This window comes from Notechis scutatus, chromosome 4 (genome assembly GCF_049901735.1).
Source record: "Notechis scutatus isolate UNSWTSFEM ecotype Mainland chromosome 4, rNotScu1.2, whole genome shotgun sequence".
NCBI lineage: Eukaryota > Metazoa > Chordata > Lepidosauria > Squamata > Elapidae > Notechis > Notechis scutatus.
In genome coordinates this window covers 81299562-81315933 of record NC_142012.1, presented here as the reverse complement: position 1 = coordinate 81315933, position 16372 = coordinate 81299562, and the positions used below count along the sequence as shown (strand labels likewise).

The 16372-nt window shown below is 38.6% G+C and overlaps 1 protein-coding gene across 5 annotated transcripts in view; it reads right to left on the bottom strand.

Annotated features, from left to right (window-relative positions):
• LOC113419129 (uncharacterized) overlaps window positions 1–16372 on the bottom strand; it is a 28762-nt gene that overhangs the window by 6746 nt on the left and 5644 nt on the right. For 4 of the 5 annotated variants that reach the window (XM_026678379.2, XM_087963926.1, XM_026678381.2 and 1 more), the window contains 5 exons: window positions 15591–15707; window positions 13891–14132; window positions 9288–9453; window positions 6537–6633; window positions 1786–1855 (listed from right to left, as the gene is read on the bottom strand). In XM_026678379.2, the coding sequence (XP_026534164.1) occupies window positions 1786–1855; window positions 6537–6633; window positions 9288–9453; window positions 13891–14132; window positions 15591–15707 (692 nt within the window). The remainder of the gene's footprint in view (window positions 1–1785; window positions 1856–6536; window positions 6634–9287; window positions 9454–13890; window positions 14133–15590; window positions 15708–16372) is intronic. The other variant, XM_087963928.1, reaches the window with a different exon arrangement.

Sequence of the window (16372 nt, the reverse complement as noted above, 5' to 3'; positions counted from 1 at the left end):
CCTACACTGTGTAAAGTCTTCTCCTGAGTAAATTCTTTTTTCCTGTTCTGCTGGGTAGGGTGAAGAATTGAGTTCATTTTCCAATAGTCTTTTTGGTGGGATATATACGTTTTTCACAACTACAACTACACTTGGTTTAACACCTGGTGGCTGGCTGGCTTCCTAAAAATGTTTTTTTTTTTTTGTTTTCAAATTGGGGGTGGGTGGGATGCCCTTCAGGACATTGGCTCTCAAGATCAATGGCCTCTAAGTTTTACTCTGAGGGGTAGAGCTTACAGACTAGTAACACTGCAAATACCATGCCTTCCTGGATTGCTGCACCTTAGTCACCCCAAAATATAAAATCCCGATCAATATTTTAGACTGCCCAAATCCTTGGAGCAGAGGTGAGAAATACCAGTTAGAGGATCCAAAATGGGACACTTCTTGACCTCAGATCTTGTAGCTGCAGTGGATTTTAATTCTAGTTTTTTTTTTTTAAAAAAAAACAAAACTTAAGTGATTTGAATCACTTCATTTCCTTCTTCTTAAAGCTCTGTGGTCTGGGCTTAAAGAGATGATGTTCATGTACTGCATAGCTTGCAATTACAAAGGAATTGCACTCACATCTGTGAAAGCAGTTCGGAACTGGAACTCAGATGTGGGATATTCAAGTTTAAAGAGGAAGTGACATAAAGAGGGTGCAACTAACCATAAATGGTACGTCCATCTTTAAAATACAAGGTTTTCCTGCATAACTAGGGGCAGAAAAAAAGCAGGAACCCTGTGTTTAGTAGGAACACAATGCACCTCTTGGAGGCCCAGGGAAAACTGCCAATGTTCTGTTGCTTCTTCTCACTCCAGTACTTCTGGATATGAATCTAGCTTAGATTCTAAGGTGAGATATGGCAGGTTTCATGCAGTTGCATCGGAAGAAAGATTGTGGGTTTGTGGAGTACCAACCATTGGAGAACACTGGACACATTCATTCTGACTGCAAACTGTACTCTACAGAAAGGGCTGCTTACTTAGATTATTTCAGAAATAAATAATACTGGGGCACCTGGGGAAAACTTTTTTTAAAACTTTTGGCAGGGAACAAGCCTGCATATCACGAAGGATAGATTCCTAGGGCTGGAAGGGACCTGGAAGGCCTTCTAGTCCAACCCACTGCCCAAGGCAGGAGTCCTTATAGCATTTCTGGATAAATGGTTGTCCAATCTTTTCTTGAAAACTTCCAGCGATGGAGCACCAGACGGCATTGGTGTTCCATTGATGGTTCTATCAAGGAAATTTCTCTCTAGTTCCAAGTTGAATCTCTCTCTGAGCAACTTCTATCTGTTGCTTCTTGACCTACCCTTAGATGCTACGGAGAATAAATCGATCTCTTCTTCCCTGAGATAGCCCTTCAAGTATTGGAAGATGGCTACCAAGTCAAAGGCCATTTCAAAGAGGGTGGAATATTTAGATCAGATTGGGGTTACCTTGCAGGGATGATGACTTGTTGTGAACATGTCCTATTTTCTGTGTATTTTTATTAGTTGTATCTTTGTGTATTTGTATTAGTTTTATATTTTAAATGACTACATCAATGAAACTTCTTTTCTATGCTCTACTGGATGTCAATCAATCATCTTGCAATTTCCCTGCTGCCAATTTCCTCCATTAAACTCAGATCTATTTTGTACCCAAGTCAGAAAACCCAACCTATATGGATTGGGTCTTAAGGTCACCTGGAAATGTCCAAGAAAATAACCACACCCCAAATGCTAATTTTTAATCAGAAAAAGCATTGCCTTTACATACCTCACAGTTACAACTTTATCAACCCAGTTCCCTGTTAGTTGAAAAGAGTTGGTGCCAAAACCATTCAATTCTGAAAAATGAAGTGACAAAACAAACAAACAAACAAACAAGGAATATGTGAATGGTTTTACTCACTGGTTATAAATAAACGCTAAATCAGTGTACATGGTTTGACCATTTTGTAGTCTAATTCAGGCAAAGCTTCTTCGAATGTCAAGAAAAATTATCAGCAGTTATTCTGAGACTGAGGAGAAGGATCAGTCAAAAGAGGAACACAAAATAGGACATAGGAGGGACCATCAAGGCAGAAAGATAACCAGAGGAGTAAAAAGATGGAGAGAAATTGGGAATGGGAAAGAAACGAATACAGCCATCAAGATTTAACAGTGAGAATTGCATTTCGAAGCAGCCATCGAAAGCACTGTTCTTAAGTCCATGGCATCAGTATTAATGAAAAATATTTTGGCTATGTTTCTCGGAGTGATCCTTTTGCAATAGAATATAGTGTTTTATAAACTTATTTGCTTTTTAGCCACATGCACAGAGGGAGATGAGGAGGAAAAAAAAAAAAACCACTTGGGAGAACATACTAAGCCAAACAATAGACTGAAGGGAAAAAAGCAAGATTTTTTTTTTTCTGCAGTGGCCCTTGCTTTGTGGAACATCCTCCCTTCAGAAACCAAAATGGCCCCAACACTGTTAGTCTTTCCTAAAAACCTGGTTATTTTCCCCAAGTCTGGGACGCTGAATGTGCCAAAGGACTATTTTCCTGGCTATATTTGCTAACAAGCCCGATATCTTGCTCTCGTATATCTTGAATTGGCTGTTTCTAATGTTTTTACTCTTTTTGTTTTAAATAGAGAAAAATAGAATAATAGAGTTGGAAGGGACCTTGGAGGTCTTCTAGTCCAACCCCCTGCCTAGGCAGGAAGCCCTACATTGCTACAGACAAATGGTTATCCAACATCTTTTTCAACAAAAAAAAAAAAAACTTCCAGGTTTGGAGCATTCACAACTTCTGGAGGCAAGTTGTTCCAACAATTAATTGTTCTAACTGTCACGAAATTTCTCCTTGGTTCTAAGTTGCTTCTCTCCTTGATTAGTTTCTACCCATTGCTTCTTGTCCTGCCCTCTGGTACTTTGGAGAATAGCTTGACTCCCCCTTCTTTGTGGTAGCTCCTCAAATATTGGAAGACTGCTATCATGTCTCCTCTAATCCTTCTTTTCATTCAGTTAGATAGCAACCATTCTTCATATGTTTTAGTCTCCAGTTCTCTAATCATCTCCGTTGCTCTTCTCTGCACTCTTTCTAGAGTCTCAACATCTTTTTTACATCGTGACAACCAAAACTGAGTGCAGTATTTCCAAGTGTGGCCTTACCAAAAATGGTTTTGTTTTTTCATTTTTAATCATAATATATTTTCTGAATTACAAGGTGTCCCGAATCATTGACTGAGATGAGTGGCCATAGAAAAGGAACAAACAAATCCTTGTTTGGAGAATGAACTAATCAAAGATTTAAAAGATTGCTATCTTTTTTGATAGCAATCACTTGAATCTTATATATAAACCATCACTGGTGGTTTTAATTATAGCTCTGGAGTTTAAGATGTGGGAAAGTAGATTTCAGTGGAAAACTGGTGGAAAACTTCCTAACAGGGTGACCAATTGTTCACAGAATAACTTGCTGGAAAGCTATCAATACTATCTATTAACTTAGTAATTGAGGAGTGTAATATTATGCAATTCATTTTGTTAGTTGTTAGTATATTAGTGTATTTATTTGGTTCACTGTTCTTGTTCTTTTTCATTTTGCTGGATATTAACTGAATAAATATTATTGACTGAGTATCATTTGAGATTAGAGTTTAATTAGATCCCTGCCCAGAGCAGAGGTAGAATCCATTGAGATTAAACAGCCTTTCCCAACCATCATTTTTTTAATTGCATCATTGTTGTAATTGCATTTTTTGCAACTGAAGAATTGCAGTTGCTAAAAATGCTACTACATCATAATGTTTAGAACTTCAATTGCCTGCTGTGCAGAAATCAATTTTCTCATTTTTTCATCTTTGGCATGTTTCCCTGTTTAAAAGCTGTCTCAAACAGGTAACCTGAAATAGGGTGAAAAAGGGACAGACTGCTTCTATTTTCCCCTCTAGTTTTTACTCACAGTAGAGTGAGACAGAAACCACAGTTCAGGGGCTCTAACTAGGAATTACCCATTTTAAATAGTGCTATAAAAATAAAACACTGCATATAATATTGTAGCACAAAATGTTATTTTTGCCGTTTTGTTGCAACAAAGTAAATAGGTATTGAATCACTGAAAGTCCTTTAGCTATTCACTGAATTAGCCAAAATGGTGCTTAAATTCAAATTAAACCAGAGATTTCTATAGGAAATGAGCAGTTTCTGCAAGCTGAACTAGCTGAATGAAAGAAATCCATCCCTGCGACTGTTTCTGGTAGGAAAATTAAACATCTAAAACCGGAGGCGTTTCTGCCTTTCAAAGAAGAGTTTGCAATAGGAAATCTCCACCTTCTTACAACTCAGCCTAAAATCTGCTACAGACTCTCACCGAACTTTATAATGTTAAACTTGGTTTCTGCAGCTCAAACAAGTGGTGTTTGTGGGGGGGGGGGAACCCACCCCTCTGGCCACTTTAAGCAAAACTTCACAGTTTCTGTAATTTAAGGAAGCAGTTGTGTCTGAAAATCCCAGCTTTCTGCTCCCCCCACCTCCAAAAAACCCCCAGCATTTTAGGCACACAGGACCAGTTTTTCCAATCCACAAGCAACACCCTGGAATGCTTGAAATTTATAGCTGACTGAGAACACCTCTCATCTCTATGTACCAACCAGGGGAGAGCTGGGATGGTACTAACTCCGTCCTAAGGATTTACAGCTGTAGAGAATTGATCTTTCCCTCTTAGAGGCAGAGTTCCTTGTGCTCTTTAAGCTGATTTGTTTGGAAGGCTGAGTAAAGGGAGAGTATATTCGGAGTAAGCTACTTTCTCCTTTTGGGGAGCAAAGGACTGGAAGATGGAATCGTGAAGCCCCTCCTCTCTGTAATTTTTTCTCTCTCTCCCATCAGGGTAAATGCTCCCAAATTGCATTTTTTTAAATTTACAAAACTTCATGAAACTTGGCTGTGGGTGATTTTTCTAGTTGCTGCAGAAAATTAGGACTGGCTGTTAAAAATCCTTCTATCTCCAGAAGACTAATTTGAAAGTTATACTCTGTTTGTGCTATGATACTTATTTATACATCTTTCTGTTAGTTATCTTAAAATATATTTTTCAAATGCTGGCAAACAAGCAGTTTGTTTTCAGGCAGATTACTTCCTGGCCTTCTTATTGAAAAACATCGTGCAACTTAAAAAAAAAACCAGTTTTTCTTTAATTGCTATGAGAAAGAAAGAAAGAAAAAAAGAGGTACAGAACAAGAAAGGAGATAGAGAAAAAGGAAAGGAGATGGAAGGAAGAAAAGAAGCAGAAAGAAAAAGAAAGAAAGAAAGAAAGAAAGAAAGAAAGAAAGAAAGAAAGAAAGAAAGAAAGAAAGAAAGAAAGAAAGAAAGAAAGAAAGAAAGAAAGAAAGAAAGAAAGAGGAAAGAAAGAAAGAAAGAAAGAAAAGAAGTAGAGAACAAGAAAGGAGCTAGAGAAGAAAGGAGAAGTAAGAAAGGAAGGAGAAAGAAAGATAAAGAAGAAAGGAGATAGAAAACAAGAAAGGAGATAGAGAACAAGAAAGGAGATAGAGAACAAGAAAGGAGACAGAGGAAAAAAGAAAGGAGATGAAGGAAGAAAGGAAGGAGAAAGAAAGGAAGCAGAAAGAGGAAAGAAAAAGAACAAAAGAGAAAGAAAGAAAAGAAAAGAAAAGAAAAGAAAAGAAAAGAAAAGAAAAGAAAAGAAAAGAAAGAAAGAAAGAAAGAAAGAAAGAAAGAAAGAAAGAAAGAAAGAAAGAAAGAAAGAAAGAAAGAAAGAAAGAAAGAAAAGACTTTCTCTCTAAATGGTGGGGTTGTAATCCTGGAAGACCAATTACCTAATAACTACAAATATAAAGTTATGGTCTAATGTCAATTGCTTTGTATGTCTAGAGATACTGTCAAAGGCATCTTTTAAAGAAAGAAAAACTGTAGCTCAACTTAGCAGTAGTTGGTCCTGCTAACTAAATCTGTTGTCAGATTTCAATTCTAGGAAAATAAAGTCAGAATTACTCCAAATATTAGTTACACCTAGAACTCTTAGCCCTGTTCTGTTTACAACATGGGGTGAGCAGAAGAATGGCCAGTGGCAAGCTGCAACAAGGCAACTCGGATTAATTGCCTTGCCTTCCATTTCATCATGAAATGGCCCCTTCTTTGATGACTTAGAATTACATTATGAAAGTTAAGCTGTCTTTAGGTTTTTCTCAGTGGCTGAATGTTCTTCACTTATCTGTCCTTCAGTTGGCAGAAATCTCTTCTCATCTTGAAATCTGCTTTCCTACAGTGTCAAATGCCTCACTTCCCAATCACTCGAGTCTCCTGATTTTCCTCTGAAGTCATAAGGGGTGAAAACTCAACAACATTTACAGGCCTTCAGGCTGTCCTTAGAGAGGGTTGGAAGAATAGGGAAATATCTTCAGAAATGCTGCTGAGCCTCATGGGCTAGGGAGTTAGGAGGAAGACAACATTGTATGGGCACAAAAGAAGTTCTCGGGAATATTTGCACAACTGCTACAGTCAAGAGAGCAAAGGCCCAACCCTCTTACCTCTGTAAAATTGAGGATGGCTGTAGGTGTGATCTTCAACAGGTTGTCCCATCTTTAACGACTGCTGATCTACAGGGATGTTCTCCAATTCTACACCCTGAGGAAGAGGAAACAAATAAGAATGATGCTCCAGTTGAGCTCATGCGTATCACACCCTCAAATGTCAGTGTCTTCTACATTTCCACAGATTTCCAAATATTTTATATTAAGAATACTCTTTCACGAATGAAGGTGAATATATTTATTTATTTATTTATTTATTTATTTATTTATTTATTTATTTATTTATTTATTTGATTTGCCAATTGTTTACAAGATAATAAGTATAAATGTATACATAGTTGTGAATACATGAAATGGTTACATATAAGAAAAATAAAAGAATAAGAGAAACAATAGGACAGGGACGGTAGGCACGTTGGTGCGCTTATGCACGCCCCCTACAGACCTCTTAGGAAAGGGGTGAGGTCAATAGTAGACAGTCTAAGGTTAAAGTTTTTGGGGTTTGGGGAAGAAACTACAGAGTCGGGTAGAGTATTCCAGACATTGACCACTCTATTGCTGAAGTCGTATTTCCTGCAATCAAGTTTGGTGCGGTTTACTTTGAGTTTGTATCTATTGTGTGCTCTTGTGTTGTTATGGTTGAAGCTGAAGTATTCATTGACAGGTAGGACATTGCAATGTATGATTTTGTATACCATGCTTAAGTCAGACCGAAGACGGCGTAATTCAAGGTTTTCTAGTTCTAGAATTTCAAGTCTGGTGGCATAAGGTATTCTACAGCGAGTAGAGGAGTGGAGAACTCTTCTTGTGAAATATTTCTGGACTTTCTCAATTGTGCTAATATCAGATACGTAGTGTGGGTTCCAGACTGATGAACTGTATTCGAGTATTGGTCTAGCAAATGTTTTGTATGCTCTGGTTAGTAGTGTGATATTACCAGAGAAAAGCTACGTAGGATTAGGTTAACAACTCTTAATGCCTTTTTGGCTATGTAGTTGCAGTGTGCTCTAGCACTTAGATCATTAGAGGTGAGTATTCCAAGGTCCTTTACAGAGCTTGGGTCATCAACAAGATCTCGACTATTCAGCTTGTATTTTATTTTCTGATTTTTTTGCCAATATGTAAGACAGAGCATTTATTTGTTGAGATTTGAAGTTGCCATTTGTTTGACCATTCGGATACATAGTCAAGATCTTTTTGTAGGGTAGCAGTATTGTCTGTGGTATTGAACAGCTTTACATCATCAGCGAAGAGAACGCAATTGCTCTTAATATGATCACAGAGGTCGTTTATGTAGAGTATGAAGAGAGTTGGTCCTAGAACACTGCCTTGGGGAACACCACTATTGACAGGTACTGGATTTGATAGGACGCTCCCGATTTTGACCATTTGTTGTCTGTTTGACAGGAATGCTTCTATCCAGTTATTCAGTTGTCCAGAGATACCATAGGATTTTATTTTTAGGAGTAGTTTGTCGTGTACCACTGAATCAAAGGCTTTACAGAAGTCTATGTAGATTGCGTCTATTGCTTTGCCCTGGTCGAGGTTGTGTCGTCCCATATGTTTTTGCAGTGTAAGAGTTGCAGATTACAGGATAGTTTTTCCTGAAACCAAATTGTTTATTGGAGAGTAGGTTATTTGTCTCTAAGTGAAGGATGATGGATTGGTTAATAATTGATTCCATGACTTTACAGGTGACGCAGCATAAGGAGATTGGCCTGTAGTTTTCAACTAGGCTTGGGTCTCCCTTTTTGAAGATGGGGATGACTGTGGCTTGTGACCATAGGTTAGGCAAGGAGCTGGTTCTGAAAGATTTTTCAAAGATTATGCTTAGAGGTTTGGCTATGGCAGTGGATAGCTTTCTTAAGAAGTAGGCACATATTCCATCCGGTCCAATAGATAGAGATGGTTTTAGGTTGCGTATTGCTTTTTCAACATTGTCTTCTGTGAAATCGATATGTATTAGATCATTGTTGTTATCTGTGGTACGGCTAGGAAATATTGGGCATGATCCATTGCTGTTTACAAATACTGAGCGAAGAATGTGTTAAAGATGTTGGCTTTAATGGTGTCGTCGTTGCAGTCTTTACCATCAGGTCCTATCAAGGGAGGGATGGACCTTGAGTCTTTTAGTTTGTTGTTTACAAAATTGTAAAAAGCGCGGGTGGAATTGGTGCTTAGAAGGTTTTCCTCTTGTTTAATGTGATAATTGGTGCATTCGGTCTTTATCTGGTGGCATAGATTTTTGTATCGGTTTTGAAATTGGCAACGTGACCAGATTTGTTTTTCCGCCAGAGTGATCTCTGCGGAAATACGTCCCAGGATAATAGCATTCTAGTATCTTTCCGCTCTTGTTGTGGGTGCTCCAACTCTGGAGTTTTTAAAGAAGAGACCGGACTTGTCTGGAATGGTCTAGGGCAGGGGTCTTCAAACTTGACAACTTTAAGACTTGTGGACTTCAACTCCCAGAATTCCTCCTCTAGTCATGTTCGTTCAGGAATTCTGGGAGTTGAAGTCCACAAGTCTTAAACTTGCCAAGTTTGAAGACCCTTGGTGTAGGGCCTCCTACTTGGGTGGGGGGTTGGACTACCATGACCTACAAGGTCCCTTCCAACTTGATTATTCTGACCCATATATCTAACCCAATCTGGTTTGACCCAAGATTAAAAGCTGAAGTATAGCCTTCAAAATGCACACACACACACACACACACACACACACACACATTAAAGCTGTACGGGTACTTACCACCACAAAGACATGCTGGTTGAGATGTTTCAAAATAGCAGAGTTGCTGGCCAGCAATCCACTGGGAATCCCTGCTGGCAATATCACCGCGTCCAGTTTAGACACCTGTTCGTAGATCTCCAAACCCATGGTCCCCAGCCCTGATTGATAGATAGCACTATCATCTCTGCAGGCACAAGCAGAAAAACAAAGAGCAAATACCATAAAATTTACCTTCCCAATGTTAGCCACCTATTTCCTTAACCTACCTCCTTCTGCCTTTCTTCTTCGGTTGGCGTTCTCTGTACAGGTGAGGGCACTGATATGGTACGTCTCAAACCAAAACTTGTTGGGCCAAGGTACAGAGGGTTCTCCCATTAGAAAGGCAAATATAAAACAAAGGCAAACCCTACTCCCTCCTGATGATATTACCTATTTTGGTCATGAAACGTCTGTGAGGAAGAGAACGTCAAGGACCACATATTCAACCCACAAAGCTACAAATATTCTTTCCTATCAGAAAGGCTATTGACTGTGAACTCCCCCCCACTCCCTATATGTTGAAACAGTCTGGCTGGTTTTTTGATGTGGATCAGGACACAACACAGCTTTTAAAGATTTTACTCTTGTGACTCCTCCAAGCTCCACAGTCTGAAGAACTGTTCCATTTGATTTGTTGTTGCTGTTTTGACTCTTCAGTTGGGTCCTACTCTTGGCAACGTCATAGGCCAGTGCTCACCATGCTATCCCTGTCAAACACAGCTTCTTTCAGTTGTTGGATGTTTACCTTTGCATCAATTTGATGTTATCAAGCCAGCGTACTCTATCCTTGCCCCTTCTTGTTCCACTAACCATTCCTAGCCTTCTCCAATGAATTTGCACCCATGTCATGGCCAAAGTAAATAAGACCTTGTCTGTGTTTTTTGGTTTCTAATAATGTGTCTGGTTTTAACATTTTAATACCTTTTTGTCAGTTTCTCTGGCTGTCCATGGTATATTCCATGATTTACGCCAGCCCCACAGTTCAAAGGTGTCAATTCTTCTTCGATCAGCCCTTCTTAGTGTCTAACTCTCACACCCATACATCATTATAAGGAAGGCTATTGCTCTAATCTGCCTGCTTTATTTTTGTATTTATATCAATATCTCTGCTTTTCCAGATCTCATTCATGCTTTGCAGTGCGGCCTAAGGTTATCCTGCATTTGATTTCAGGAGTAGAACTGCCACGGTGAGCATATTTGGATCCAATTGTTCCATTTGATTAGGCTAAGGCAATTCTGCATCAGAGGTTCACAAGTTACCCAATTCAGGAGCATCACAGAAAAACTTAGTGACTATTAAGCAAGGTTGCAAGTTTTGTACAGATGCATGCAAAGTTTAACGTTTTTCCCTCTCGCAAAAGAGTTTGTTTGCTTTTCTAATTTTGGCCAATTGCTTCTATGGGCATAAGCCCAATACAAACCTCTCTCTCTCTCTCTCTCTTTTCTCTTTCTCTCTTTCTCCCCGCTATCCAAATAGCAAGCAAGAGAAAACTCAGCTATTTTTTTTTACACTTTCTGTCATTCCAGGAAGAGAGTTAAAAGCAGCTTGGCATAAAAGGTGGCCAGGAATTCAAAAGAAACAAGTTTAGTCCATTTTGCACATCAAGCTCAGCTACGTAATGCTTTCCACTCTGCAGAGCCAAAATCTGAAGCTTTAACCTCCATCTATGAAGACTTTGATCTTAGACCCTTTAGAAACAGCACCAAAATTCTTGGAAAAGATAGAGGCCTATGGCAAGGTGGCTGGTTTGAAAATTAACAAAGATAAAACAAAGATTTTGACAAAGAATATGCTATCAAGACAAAAAGAAGAATTGGCAGATCTATTGAAAATTCAAGTTACGAATAAGATCAAGTACTTGGGGATACACTTGACAGCAAGATGTAGTACATTAAAAGAGAACAATTATATTAAACTTAAACAGCAGATAGCACTAGACTTGGCGAAATGGGAAAATCTACAATTGTCATTAATAGGGAGAATTTCAACAATCAAGATGAATACTTGTTTCAAACAATACCAATTAGGCTTGGAAAGGACTATTTTGAAGATTTAAATAAAATTGTGTTGAAATATATATGGCAAGGCAAGAAAGCGAGAATAAAGTTAAGACTCTTGAAAGATGCTAGAATTAGAGGAGGATTTGGTTTGCCTAATTGGGAGTTGTACTACCAAGCTACAAACTTGATGTGGGTTAAGGAATGGATAACATTAAGAAATACTAGATTGTTGACATTAGAAGGACATGATTTGTTGTTGGGGATGCATACTTTTTTATGGTATAAGGGAACCAAAACACAGGGCTATTTTAGAAAACATCATATACGGGAGTCTCTGTGGTTAAATTGGGAGAAGATTAAAAGACAATGTTATTTGAAAATTCCAGTCTGGTTATCGACTATTGAAGCATTTTTCTATCCTATAATATACAAGAAGGAACAAACAGTTAGATATGGGGAAATTTTGAATGAAAAGGGTGAACTTAAATCTATGCAAAAATTAGAGGAACAAGGTATAAAGATGAATTGGTTTTCATATGCGCAAATACACTCAAGGTATGATAAAGATTTTAAAACAGAAGGTTTTTATGATAAATTGACCAACCTAGATAAGATTCTGACAGGTACCGATGAAAAGGTGATTAAAAAACTATATGGAAATCTATTAGAAACTAAACTAGAAGAAGAACAAGTTAAAGAAACTATGATTGCTTGGGGGAAGAATTGTGGATATGGGATTGATTTAGAGAAATGGCAAAAATTGTGGTCTCAAAATTATAAAATGACAATGTCAACAGCATTTAAAGAAAACTTGTATAAGATGTTTTACAGGTGGCATTTCCCCCCGACAAGAATAGCAAGAATGTTCAAGAATAAATCCCAAAAATGTTGGAAATGTCGTCAGATACCTGGCTCATATTACCATATGTGGTGGACTTGTGCGGATGCTAGAAAATACTGGGCTAAAATTCACATGTGGTTGGAAAAAATGACAAAAAAACATATAGATTTGAAACCGGAGATATTTTTATTGGGAATTTTACCTGATACATATAGCAAAGATTTGAAATATTTGATTGTAAATGTATTAACAGCGGCTAGGATTGTATTTGCTAAAAACTGGAAAAATGAGAAAATACCATCACAGGAGGAAATCATTAAGAAAATATTGGAATGTGCTGAAATGAGTAGATTGACATTTGAAATTAGAGAACAAGAGGATAAACAATTTTACAAAATTTGGGACCTTTTCTATCAATGGTTAGTTAATATAATATAATAATGGAATATGTAGAATTTTAGAAAATAATGAATATATAAAGATGTACTTTTTTTTCTTTTTATTATTATTATATCTATAAAATGTCTTTAGGATAGATTTGGGAGGATTATATGAATTGTTATAAAATAAACTAAGTAAATTATAGTTATCTCGCAAAGTATGAATGAACAAAATTATTGTCAAATGATTGATTAATAATGATACTAGGGTATTCAATTTTTGATTGATAATATGAGCTATTATGCAATGTAACTGTAATTGAGACTATGTAACTGTAATTGACACACAGAAAATTTGTAAACCAACCGACACACTGCTTGTATACTTATGGAAGAAAGTTGGATGTTTTTATGTTTTGTTTGTTTTTGTTTGTCTTTAAAAACCAATAAAATTTACAAATAATAATAATAATAATAAAAAGACTTTGATCTTAAACTGGTATTTTTTTTTTTTTTTAAAAAAGGTTCTACTGAAGAGATTATGAATAAATACTAGGAAGAAAGTTTAAAAGTCAGGATAAGGGGGGATCAGAGCTGGAACATGTAACAGACTATTTCCAAAACATTAATATCTCCTGTTTTAGTGTATTGAACTGGAGCAAGGTGGGAAACCTTCGAAGGCCCCTTTATGACTTGTGGACTTCAAGTCCCAGAATTCCTGAGCTGTCTGGTCAGTCCTGAGCCATGTTTACCTTCTGAGCCCAAAGTCACCTAGATGCTACAATCTGCAGGTAAGAATGAAAACTGCTACTCGAGCTCTTCTGCTGTGCTCATTTCAAGGGTGGGTTTTGTGAACACCATCTACAACTGAGGTCTCCAAACAGAAGTGGGTATTCAGCAGGTTCAGACCAGTTGTCGAGAACCGGTAGTGGAAATTTTGAGTAGTTTGGAGAAGTGGCAAATGCCACCTCTGACTGGCCCTGTCCCTATCTATTCTCTGCCTCCTGAGTCCCAGCTGATCAGCTGGGTCTTCTTTGGTTGCCCTGCACAGAAGAAAGGAGCTGGAAAGCAGGTTAGTGGGGTGGGGAGGGAATGGAGATTTTGCAGTATCCTTCCCCTGCCACACCCACCAAGCCATGCCTACCAAGCCACGTCACCAAGTCATGCCACGACCACCAAGCCATGCCCACAGAACCGGTAGTAAAAATTCTTGAATCCCACCACTGTCTCCAAACTTGGCAATTTTAAGATTTGTGGACTTCAACTCCCAGAATTCTCCAGCCAGCTATTGGGAGTTGAAGTCCACAAGTCTTAAAGTTGCCAAGTTTGGGGACCCCTGATTTACAAGATAGCAACTTACTCTTCAAGGTAGAAGTAGTTGTTTTCTTGAGCCAGTCTCTTGGCATGCAGCTGCGAGTCTCTGATAGTAGAACCGTAGGAAATGACCATGGCACCGTACTCACGACATGTCTTCACTCTGGTTGGCGGAGTGCAAGTGGACATGATGACAAAGACAGGAATGTGCAGCTCTGAGGCATGATAGGCGACAGCCATAGAGAAGTTGCAGTCTGAGGCCACAATCACGCCATTTCTTTGCTGGTCCTGGAAAACATTTAGGACGTTAGTTAGAAGCAGGATACAAGCTCCCGCAATCTAACGTGTTACAACAATTTTTTGGGATCAGCAAAATAAGACTGCCAACAAACATGGTTTTAGAGCCATGGTGGCACAGTGGTTAGAATCTAGAATTGCAGGCTGACTCTGCCCACTGCCAGGAGTTCAATACTGACCAGCTCAAGGTTAATTCAGCCTTCTGTCAGGGTTCCAGCGATTGCCCTAATTGGACAATCATCCAAGGATGGACACCTTCCATCCTTCCAAGGTCGGTAAAATGAGGACCCAGATTGTTGGGAGAGGAGGACGGAAGCTGACTCTGTAAACCACTTAGAGAGGGCTGTAAAGCACTGTGAATTGGGATATAAGTCTAAGCGTTAAGGGCTATTTACATACAGATATTCCTCAATCAACCAGTTTTGGTGGCCGCAATATAAAAAAGATGTTAAGACTCTAGAAAGAGTCCAGAGAAGAGCAACCAAGATGATTAGGGGGCTGGAAACTAAAATATATAAAAAACGGTTGCTGGAATTGGGTCTGTCTAGTTTAATGAAAGGAAGGACTAGGGGAGACATGATAACAGTCTTCCAATATTTGAGGGTCTGCCACAAGGAAGAGGGAGTCAAGCTATTCTCCAAAGAACCAGAAGGCAGGACAAGAAACAATAGATGGAAACTAATCAAGGAGAAAACCAACTTAGAACTATGGAGAAATTTCCTAACAGTGACAACAATTAACCAGTGGAACAGCTTGACTCGAGAAGTTGTGAATGCTCCATCACTGGACGTTTTTAAGAAGAGATTGGACAGCCATTTGACTGAAATGGTGTAGGGTTTCCTGTTTGAGCAAAGGGTTGGACTAGAAGGCCTCCAAGGCCCCTTCTCATTCTGCTATTCTGTTTTTTGAGTTCAGCAATAATATATAAATATATATATATAAAACTCTTCTTTAATATACTGTACTCCTTAGAGTTATAAGTAGTCTGTTCCCTAATTTTAATTTCCCTGCTTCATCATTTATATTACTTTCTGGGTTTCAGGTCTTCCAAGGGGAATGGTGGCTTGACAGCTTTGAAGCTCCCCCTCATAGGAACCACTGGGATTTTATTCCATGTACCAGGTAAATGAATAGAACACCAATTAATATTTCACTCAATGCAAAGGCTTTAGAGAAGGACCAAGGTGAAAAAACACGAGACAGTGACTAATTGTCTGTTGATTTATGGAAACCCAGCTTCATATTCCAATTCAACCGCAACACTTATAACAGCAATTTATAACGGCAGGAAAAATTACCTCCTTGGGAAATGTTGTGAAAAGATAATTAGGGAAGTTGGAAGCCTATTATCTTTCAGACAAGTTTAGCTCACTTCTCACCGCTCTTTCAAATGTTAGCAGGTCATTCATTCACTCTGGTGCCTGTCTTTCACTTTTCTGATTTTCCTACCTCTCTTAGAGACATCAGAAGATAAAGGACCCCTCGCTCCTTCGCAGTTCCTGTATACTGAAGAAGTTCTTTCTTTAGATATATGTCCGTTCCATATTGCTTTGAAAGCCTAGAATACTGAAAACAATGGGACATTGTTGAATAACTTCATTTACTCTTGCAAACACATACAGAGAGTTCTCGGCTTACAATCATTCATTTAGTGACCATTCAAAGTTACAATGGCACCGAGAAAGGCGACTGATGACCATTTTTCACACTTACAACCATTGCAGCGTCCTTGTGGTCATGTGTGATGACCCAAAGGGGCGTGGCACAAAAGCAACAAAGTCACAAAAGTAGGTAAAGTCCCTTGAATTCCTCCAACTTGGCCCCCAATGTCCAGTTATCATCGGCTGGAGACAAAACTCTCCCAAGAACCGTTTTTGAAGGGAAGAAATTCAGTCCGACCCCAAAGTACATATAGATTATAAATAAAAACCAACACAAACCATGCTGCAGCAATTAATGAGACCTTGGAGGTCTTCTAGTCCAACCCTCTGCTCAAGCAGGAAAGATACCATCTCAGATAGCTGGTTATCCAGTCTCTCCTTAAAAACCTCCAGTGAGGGAGCATCACAACTTCCAAAGACAAGTCCTTCCACTGGTTAATTGTTCTCACTGTTAGGAAGTTCCTCCTTATTTCCAGTTTGAATCTCTCCTTGATCAGTTTCCACCATGATTCCTTGTCTGGCCTACAGGGTCTTTAGAAAATAGCTTGACCCCCTCCTCTTCTCTGTGGC